This window comes from Poecilia latipinna, unplaced genomic scaffold (genome assembly GCF_001443285.1).
Source record: "Poecilia latipinna isolate Pla-1442-1.1 unplaced genomic scaffold, P_latipinna-1.0 Scaffold134, whole genome shotgun sequence".
Classification (NCBI taxonomy): Eukaryota; Metazoa; Chordata; class Actinopteri; order Cyprinodontiformes; family Poeciliidae; genus Poecilia; species Poecilia latipinna.
Genome location: NW_015112750.1, coordinates 2,774 through 12,374, shown reverse-complemented (window position 1 = coordinate 12,374; position 9,601 = coordinate 2,774). Strand labels below are relative to the sequence as shown.

Here is a 9,601-nt window from a genome sequence, read left to right as displayed (position 1 = left end):
GGTGCATAGAAGCTACTCCTGATCTAGCCAGAGACTTTTCTCAGAGAATCTTATTTTGCTCTGCATTTATTCCTCAGGTACGTTTGCTGCAGAGTCAGATAAAGTCGTATACGGCCTGGTGTTTCCCATCAACACGTTTGAGATCCTCTACGTTCAGGTTGGTCCTCCCGTCTGATAATGAGCACCTTCTATAGGTGAAGGCTGAGCTCATGTTCCCTCTGCTGGCTCTGGGGCCTTTTCCTAACCATAACATTATTACTCTATTCCAAACAAACTGCCCAGCTGAGGTGAAAGAAGCCAATAAAATAAAATACCAGGTGGATGTTATAATTAGTGTCGCTGCCCGCGCCGTTGGCAGAGCACAGCGTGAGCTATGTCCTGCCTAATGACGGCAGAAACGCTGCGGCTCCAGATTAATTATAGCGGCTCTTTGTTTGGTCGCATTTCAGGTAAATGTTTTGTTGTGAGCTGATGTCTGACGTGTGTTTCTTTTTCTTTCAGTTGCACTACTATGTATATTTATGGAAAAGATCCAGAACTTACAAAACCGTCAGTGACAAGGTGTCAACTTTCATCAAAGGGCCGAGCTGGAAACCCGGTAAACGTCGTCTCGGTGACCACGTCGACAATCCCAAGGTTTGCAACATTCTTGACAAACAATGAGAAGGGGGGAAAAAATGTGAAAAGCCCTCAGGCTTCATTACCAATCATTTTGACACACACAAAACACAGGCCCGAATGACTCAGAGCATTCTTTCTTGAAGGATTCATATATTTTACAAGTTTTACAAGAAACTGCCACATGAAATAAAAGCTGCACAGCCTCTGTACAGGCGTCACAATAACTTCAGTTTCAGCGTCTTTAAACAGAGTTTGCAGGACTGAAACCGCATGCAGTAAACTGTGAATGCATGTGTGTGTTGGAGCAGAAAAAAATAAAGGTTCCAGTTGAACGCTTCAGTGGTTTGCTTTGAAATAACGCCTTTGGTGTCACACATTTAGTCCCACAAGCGAACAAGGGAAAAAAAAAAAAAACTCTCAGACTTTGCATCCAACAGATCACTTTAAAGGCATTAAAGAGATTCTGGTTGAAATTTCAGTGGAGTATTTTGGATTTATGAAGGCAAGTTTCACTGACGGAGGTAAAATGAAGGGTTGACTGGATGTTGTGCTGCTGAGAATAAGCAGAGCAGAATACCTTCACGGTCAGGGTGGGATGAGGGGGGAACCACATGTGATGGGTTGGTTCCTCAGGATTATGGGAAAATCCAAGGATTACAGGACAAGACAATTCTTTTATCTATTTTTTCCTTACCATTTTGCTCCAAAAAGGTTGCAGTTTTATCATAAACCTCACTGTTTCGGACACAACGGGTCAACATAAAGAAAAATGTCCAGATTGGTTAGAGAAGTCCTCGCTGTCCGGCAGAAGGAACTGCAGCCAATAAATCCCACATTTCTTTTTAAGAACATAACTGAGCTGAAAATTTAAGGCCATATGTAAAATGTTCAGCTCTTTTTGACCCACTTTTACGTAAAAAATCATTCAGGGATGTCTTAAATGTGTCGCCCTTTTATATTTTTCAATAAAAAATGAAATCATTTAGCTGTGATAACCAGATGTGTGCAGATTCTGTATTTTCTCTACGTCTTGTTTTTTTTTTTTCCTTTTCGTTTGTGTTGTAATGCACAAATGGCATAAGAACCAGGGCTCCTGGGTGATTATGTGCAGCTGTTCTCTCACATGAAAGTCCAGTATTATGAGACTGAGTACTATTGACATCTTAAGCTACTGCTGGTGCTTTAGCGCACCATTTAAACACTACAGTTTACATAAAACATTTTAACCTCAGCTACGTTTCTTATTTGAGGATAGGAAGGAGTCTGCGAGTTCTCAGAAGGGTTTGGGTCAGATATGGAATCGGTCTGTCGTTATTCCTTCATGTTTAAGGCCTTTCCATGGCAGCTTATTCTGCATAAAACTCATTCAGACTTTTAAAGATCCAGACGCTTTCCTGAACCACTGATTGGAGAATGAGGTCTTTTCTGCTGGTCAGTGCCTGTAAACAGCTTCTCTTTGGTCCACTGGTTGTGGTTTGCTAATTACTTATCAGATTTTTACAGCATCGCTTTGCTGTTCGCTTATAACCGCGATCGGCTCAGACAGCCTTTTGAGTTTTTCCTCGTTTTGTGTCACTCCATGTAGCTCCCTCAGCGTTTTGTCATCAGGCACAAAAAATGTCTGGAATATTTTGCTCCACAGTGTTGATTTAATTGTTTACGTCTTCCTTGAAGGGGATATATTATGCAAAATTCACATTTTGAGCATTTTTGTTTTTTCATTTGGGTCTCTACTACTTCTAAAAACATCCCAGGCATGTTTTATGGCAATAAGTTAATGTTTTTTGTGGCGTAACAACCCCGGTGAATCCAAAGTCATCTAGCAACGCAAGCTAAGCTCCAAAACACTTAGTCAGCTGGTTTTACCGCTGTATGCGCTGTACAATGGCTGCTGGAAGAGAAAAGTGTTTTGTTAGGGTAAGTGTTAGGGTTATTGTCTCTTGCTGGTTGTACAGGAGGCTCTACTCATGCTTTTCAAGCATGTACAGTTGTATAATTGCATATGTGTTTGCAGCCATGTTCAGATGTGAGTTTAAACGTTGAGTTGGGGGCGTGGCCAGCAGCAGCTTATTAGGATTTAGATTGACAAGACGCAATAAAACACATAATTCTGAAAGGAGATTAAAATAGGCAGAACTGACCAGACTAAAATTTTATTGTCTAAGAATAATTTTGTGCCAAAAAAGTTGCTCCATGTGAAACGATGTATTTATAATGTTCAGTCTGTGAAAGCATTGAAAGGTGTAGAATTTGTTTTAAGTTAAATTTTGACATGACAAATGTTCAGAATGCCTTGACTAAATCTTTCTTATTTTTGGACCAGGTAACTGGAAATGAAATACCTCATGGTCCCAAATGGTCGCTGACATTTCAAGTCTATGTGGCTTTACATTTCCTGCTGGTGCTTTGGACTTACCATGAGTTGTTTGAAAGCAAAACGGTACGTGTCTCTCTCTTTCACATATCACTTAAAAACTTCAGTTACACTGAAAATTATACCAAGCATCTTTGGTCTGGTTTCTCGAACAAATATCTTAACTTGAAATACAATAAATTTTAAACTGTATTAAAGAAGTATTAACTTAAAACAAGCTCATCTTGCCAAAAATTACTTGTAAGTTAGTTTGATCTTTTTTCAAGTATTCTAAGATATTCACACTATAAGTTAGACCAAAATAAAACACAAAGTACTTGGTAAGATTAAGTGTTTTTGCAGAGTAGAAATGTTAGCGATGCTAAACCGGCGCTGGATGTTGATATTGCTCAAATCAAGCATGAGATGGCCAGTGAAGGTGGCTCCAGCCGCTCAGCTGCATTTGTTTGCCAACATTATTTGGGCCAATTAAGCGGTTTGTTGTGGCTTCTTCATGGCGGAGTCGAGTCCTGTACTTATCTGGCAGTAAAAAATCAACTCAGCCCCACATCATGACAGGATGACGGATCGGCGTTGCCTTTTAAAACAACCTATGTCTATTATTTTCCACTCGACACGCCAAGAGACCCCCTTCTTCCAGCCGGAGGAGAAAGAGGAAGCAGGTCTCCCCAGGAGTTATCTTTGGAAGCGTTTTTTTGCTTTTTTCCCTGCAGGCATAGTTTTGGTCAGCCCAAAAGTGCTGTCACGCCCATCCTCTTTGAAACGGCAAAATAAGATGTCGTGTCTTTCCCTTTTCTGATCGCTACACTTCTTCTTACGCTTGCGGTCCGCTTTCAAAACACACACACAGACACACACACACGTCTTCCCCTCTGAGTTGAGGTTTCCCCTCCCTGTTGGCGAACGAGACGCCAGCTGGTGGTCCGGCAGTGAACACAAACGCCTTAATTGTCGAGTCAACCATTTCCCAACCCAAATAGCCTTCAGGATGCAGCAATCAGGACTCAGAGGGGAAAATAACAAAGTGAGCTCCTTGCCCAAACAATAAATCATGTCACGGTTATGTATTTATACCCACATGTTCTCAAGCCGGTTATTTAGTCTGACAATTGATGATACAGTGCTGGACAGCAAACGGGCTCTCCGTTAATTCAGTCGTAAAAACATAAAAGCAATGAAGCTTTCGTCATCATTAGATCAACATTAACCAGGCTAAGAGATAACTGAAGGCAGCAGCATTAGTTTTTATCAGGAAATTGGTCTCTTCTGGTAAAAATAGGAAGTATAATAAAGTTATGATTAAATTAATGCAGGGCTGATGCACTTAGTGTGTCTTTATCAGAAAGCTTTTATTTGTTTTGTGTTTTTTTGCTGCTTTCTTAAGAAAAACAACAACAGAACTATTTCAGCACAAACCACTTTAAGAGTTTAACGATACGCCTTAGCTAAAATCCAACTGAGACTCTTAAAAGATAACACAATATGGAAAACATAAAAAAAAACTGTTAACATTATGTAATCATTGAAGAATCTTTTTACATGTTTTCACTGGTATTTTGTTTGTTTATCTTTGGCGATGCAGAGTTGTTAAAAATGTGATTAATTCCAGGTTCAGAGTCATGTCCAGTCCAAAACATTATTATATAAACAACATGAAGCAAGTTGGTGGGATTAAAATAGACTTTCAGATTAAATTTACCAGGGTATGAATAATTTTGGACCTGTCTCTTAGTCCTATTTTAATTATAATTTTATTTTCTTTCAGTGTATTTTATTTATTTATTTCAAACAGACAAAAAGTAAAAACAAGAAGAGATTAAATTAAAACAAATTATCTTGCCACAATCTTACATTATTTGTTTGAAAAGTAGCAGGTGGAAGATATAAGACCTTATGATTTCTATTTACTAAACAAATAAAGGACGATGCTGCTTTCCATCTGTTGCCTAGCAACAAGAAGGTCCAATCCTGATGCATTTAAATCATTTGAAACTTTCAGTTCTAATCAAACAAACCATTACACCCTTTTGTGATTTCTTTCTGCATTTAAAGTTTTTGAAAAGTTTCATTTTCAGGATCAAGTTTAATTCACTTTATGCGTTTCATAAATAAGAGTTTAATTAGCCTCGGTTGTGTTCAGGGACTGAGCAGTTATTGAACTGCGTTCTTGTTTCTTTCCGTCTGTCCCGTTTTAAACAGTCAGGACAGAATGAATGACAGCTTTAATTCTCTGCAATAATTTACAACTTAAAGACAACAAAATCTGAGCTGACACTGTTGATACTTAAACTGTCAGCAGAGACACGTTTTTAGCGTAACTTACTAAAATAACATTTCAGAACAAAGTGCTGGAGTGGTTTTTTTTTTCAACTAACCAACAGACCAAGTTTTCCAACATTCATAATAATGACAGAAATAATAGCCTGAGTAACGAGTTAATCTGCTTGTTGTCAGGAGACGCAGTAATAACAGTCATTTCTGAGCTTGCAGCTCGGTTCTACCACCAGATGTGGAGCTAACATTTCGGGTCGCCACAGCTGGAACAGCAGCCTGATGCTGGACCACAAAGAGTTTGAAAATTAACCACTTATTCCTGTACAGTTTAAATATTACTAGAGTCTGACATTATTCTGCTCTGATATGAGGGCTTTTGTTCACTTTGGGTTGTTTTTTATTGATATTTAGGGATAATGGCTCTCACTGTGGTTCGCTGGAGTCCCAAAGCTTCACAAATGACTTTGCAACTTTTTCCAAACTAAAAGATCCAAATTACTTTCTTCCTCATTTGTTTCTGAATTTCTTTGATGTCTACACTGTAAAACATTTGAGCCACATTTAGTTGTGTCTGTCTTCTGCTCTTTAAATCAAATAAATTTGGACTTCTGGGAAGATGGCGGAGGAGGTAGGAGCGTAGAAAGTTAGCTCACCAGAATCGGGTTAATGCGATATATAACATTAGAAACCCAGGTGAACTAACAGATAATCCAGAGGAAATAGAGAGCATTTATCGAGAATATTATGAGAAACTGTATACACAGCCTGAATTTACACATGAGGAAGAAATGAGAACCTTTTTAAATGCATTAGATTTACCAACAATTGGCAAATTACAAAATGAGACACCGACAGCAGCAATTACAATGGAGGAAGTAAAAGAGGCAATAAATGCATTAAAAAATAATAAATCGCCAAGCAGTGATGGATACCCGGCAGAGTGGTATAAGACCTTTAGAGAAGAGTTGACACCGATACTTACAGCTTCTTTCAATTGGACTCTTAATAACAACAAAATACCTCCGTCATGGAGTGAAGCATCATCTCAGTCATACCAAAACAAGGAAGAGATGAGGAACACTGTAGCAATTATAGACCAATCTCATTATTAAATGTAGATTACAAGATATACACATCCATTAATACCTTTGTAACAGCATTGATAGAGGAAGACCAAACAGGTTTTAATGGAGGACGTCAAACACACGATAATATTAGAAGAGTATTGGTAGATCAAGAACCAGCGATTACAGTTTTTCTGCAGCATTAAGTCGTTTCCCCGCTGATAGCACATTGATCAGCGCGTACATGAGCATGATTGATCTTCAGAAAATTTGCTAACCAAGGAGGTAGGGTTGGGAGGACAGTGCGCCAGCAGCCTGCCGTATTTTTGTCGAAAATTGTTAAAGGTAATGAAAAGTCAGAGTTGCAGAGTGGGTATCATAATTTGGGAATAATAAAGTGTGAGGTCAAAGGGCAGGCAATTTGTGCACAATGCCAACAATGCTTAATCCGTCTTTACTGTTACTATTAGTGGTGTCTAAAAAAATAAAAACTATTCAAAACAAACTGCTTTTAGCCTGCTGGGGGAGCAAGTAAGGAAATCAGGAAGGGGACAAACACTTTTTCACACCACAACATTTACAGCGAATACAAAGGACTTTTTACATTTGATTAAAAATATTTGGACCAACGTTTTCTGTGTGGCTGTTATACATTTAATCAGATAAAAGCTGAGAACACCCACCCACCGATTTGTTGACACCATAACTGTATCCTCTCATATGAAGAGGTATGAAGTAAAACCCATTTTATGGACTGTGATGCTAGGGTAAACGTAAAGACACACTGCATGGCTGCATCCAGTGGATGGGTTTATTTCATCCTGACTGTATACGGTGTCTCCTCCTGGGTTTGGGAGCAGTGAGATCTGGCTGTTAGTCTTTGTATTGAGTGTCAGAGAAACATAAACCTTAGTTTACAGCATGCGGCATCCTCAGGGGACGCTCGGCTTCCAGCTGCTGCCCGCAGCCAATGCCTTAGGCTAGAGAACACAGTTTAGCTCCAGGACTTCGTGTTTGTGTGAACGTCCCAAATAGCTGGGAAAAGGTCAGTGGGAGTCTGGATGGGATCTTTGCTCCACTGTTGGTTGTTTTGGCTCCTTTTTAGGACCGCTCAGCGGTCTGTTCATCTGTGGTCAAATCCCCTGTCAAGATGACCGGACCATCTCTGCAAACTTTGAGTCCAATAGCTGCAGTGCTGACTGGGTGCCAGAGCACTCGCGCTGAAGGTCAGACATGTTTAGGTTGGCATCAGCAAGTAAAAGTGGAGCAGCCGTGTGGTTGACGGCCGCTCTCCCATGAAGGTCTCCTGCAGATGTTTCTTTACCAACCATGATATTGATTTTAGTTTCTTTTATGTGTTTTTTCCTTATATTTCTCATGGAAATTGTGTTTCTGTCCTAGGTGCTGTCTCAGTTAACTATTTTCGGGATGACCAGCTACGTTTTGCTTACTCTCACCTCCCTGGGCTTCATCATTGAGCAAAGGTGCAGTTTGTGCAGCTTCTAACATCAGCATACAGCAGCTGAAAATGTCGATATAAAATGCTTTACTTGTATTTTATGCAACTTTAGCTGTTTCAAATTATAATCTCAAACCAAAATAAATTTATGTGAAAAGTAATTGGCCATGTAATTCACACATTTATTTGGCCCGATTTCCCTTCATCACGTAAAAGAGAACCTGTCTGACATCATGAGGTAGGCTGAAATATCTTAACCCACATGTGTCAAACTCGTGGCCTGAGGGCCAGATCTGGTCCGCTGCAGCTTTTAAAGTGGCTCCAAATTACATCAATAACTCCAACAAGTATTGTTTCCACAATCCAACATAATCTGCTGGAAACCTTTGAAATCTCCTTCAGATTCATCTATTTCTTACATAGTTTTCATTTTAATTTCTGTTAGCATCGTCTTAAGGGGTTAAAAAGTCAAAACGGATAGAAAACCAAGCTCAGTTTGGAGGAGGATGCTTCTAAGACTTTGGCATAACGGCAATAGCCATTATCCAAAAATGGAGCCAACCAAAGGACCGGTGAACCGTATCAGGGTAGCCACAACATTGGAAGCCCTGCAGGGTTTATTTGCCCCTATTGTTCTCACAGTTTAACAATAGGAATGAGACTGGGTAAGCATTTATGGGAGGGCTCCAAGGCGAAAACAACTGCTTACCAAAAAAAAGCAAGAACTTTCTAATAAAACTTTTTGCGTTCCCTGTTCAGAAAATATTCTCTTGACTGGTGAAACGAAGGCCAGACTTCGTTTCACCAGTCTGCAGGTCTGCAGAACTGAGTGAAAACTCGGGACTTCGGCTCTCTGTTCCAGCCATGCTTTTTGTGAAGCAAAGCTTAAGTTGGTCAAAAATCCAAAGCACATCAACAAGTCGCAAAACTAAGACAAAATGTGAAGGTTTTACAGTGGCCTAGTCAAAGTCTGAACTTTAATGGAGATGGTGAGTCTAGATGCAAATGTTTGACGGCAGCTGTTGACATCAAATGTTCAGTTTCCATGGAAATTACTTTTCCACATAGAATTACTTTAACGGTTGGTTTTGATAGATTTTTCCCTTAAAAAAATTAAATAATTTTGTCACAGGTGTGATGAAAAAGTGAACTCAGTCTGTTACTGTTCTCTGATTTCATGCGTCTGTACCTTCAGGCCATCATCAGCCTTCTTGGAGACGATTCGCTGCGTTGTCATGGTAATGCTGATGCGGTACAGCTACCTGAGGTCCGCCTTGCCTTTACTCTCTGTCCCCACTGAGGTAAGCTAAGCTACCGGCGCTACAGATCAAGACAAAGCTGGCGTAACTAAACGCGCTGGCTTTTTTATTTCATTTTGTTTTTCTTCGACAAACCTTGGCATCTCGAAATCCTCCCTGTTCAACGCAGCCTCAGATGTTTTGGCTAAACGTTTTGGTATGTTAGGCTACTGGCAGCAGACGTTTTTCTTGATTTGCTGGCTCCAGATGATGGAAAGTTTCAAGCTGCGAAGGTTTGGCAAACTTATTGTGTTTTTCTTTTTCTCCTAACTTATATACTTAATTTATCAAACTTCTTCTTACTGCTTTTTTACTTATGCATGCAATTATTTCATGGTTTCTGCACCGGGGTCAAAGGTCAGCAACCTCTTTGCTTCTCTGCTTGGAACACTGTGGATATATATTTGTGCCACTTCAATCTCTGTTTTTTGTGAAAACTATGTTTTTACATGGAAAATAAGTTATAAAAGGTGTAGAAGAGGAAGAGAAAAACAGCAGATGTGACATTCAC

The 9,601-nt window shown here is 39.7% G+C and overlaps 1 protein-coding gene across 1 annotated transcript in view; it reads left to right on the top strand.

The window, feature by feature from the left end:
• Positions 1-9,118, top strand: part of LOC106945211 (alkylglycerol monooxygenase) — a 51,496-nt gene extending 42,378 nt beyond the window's left edge. The window contains exons 7-11 of the mRNA XM_015028748.1: positions 78-157; positions 502-636; positions 2,945-3,061; positions 7,735-7,817; positions 8,988-9,118. Coding sequence (XP_014884234.1) covers positions 78-157; positions 502-636; positions 2,945-3,061; positions 7,735-7,817; positions 8,988-9,102 — 530 coding nt within the window. The 3' untranslated portion in view covers positions 9,103-9,118. The remainder of the gene's footprint in view (positions 1-77; positions 158-501; positions 637-2,944; positions 3,062-7,734; positions 7,818-8,987) is intronic.
• Positions 9,119-9,601: the final 483 nt, after the last annotated feature.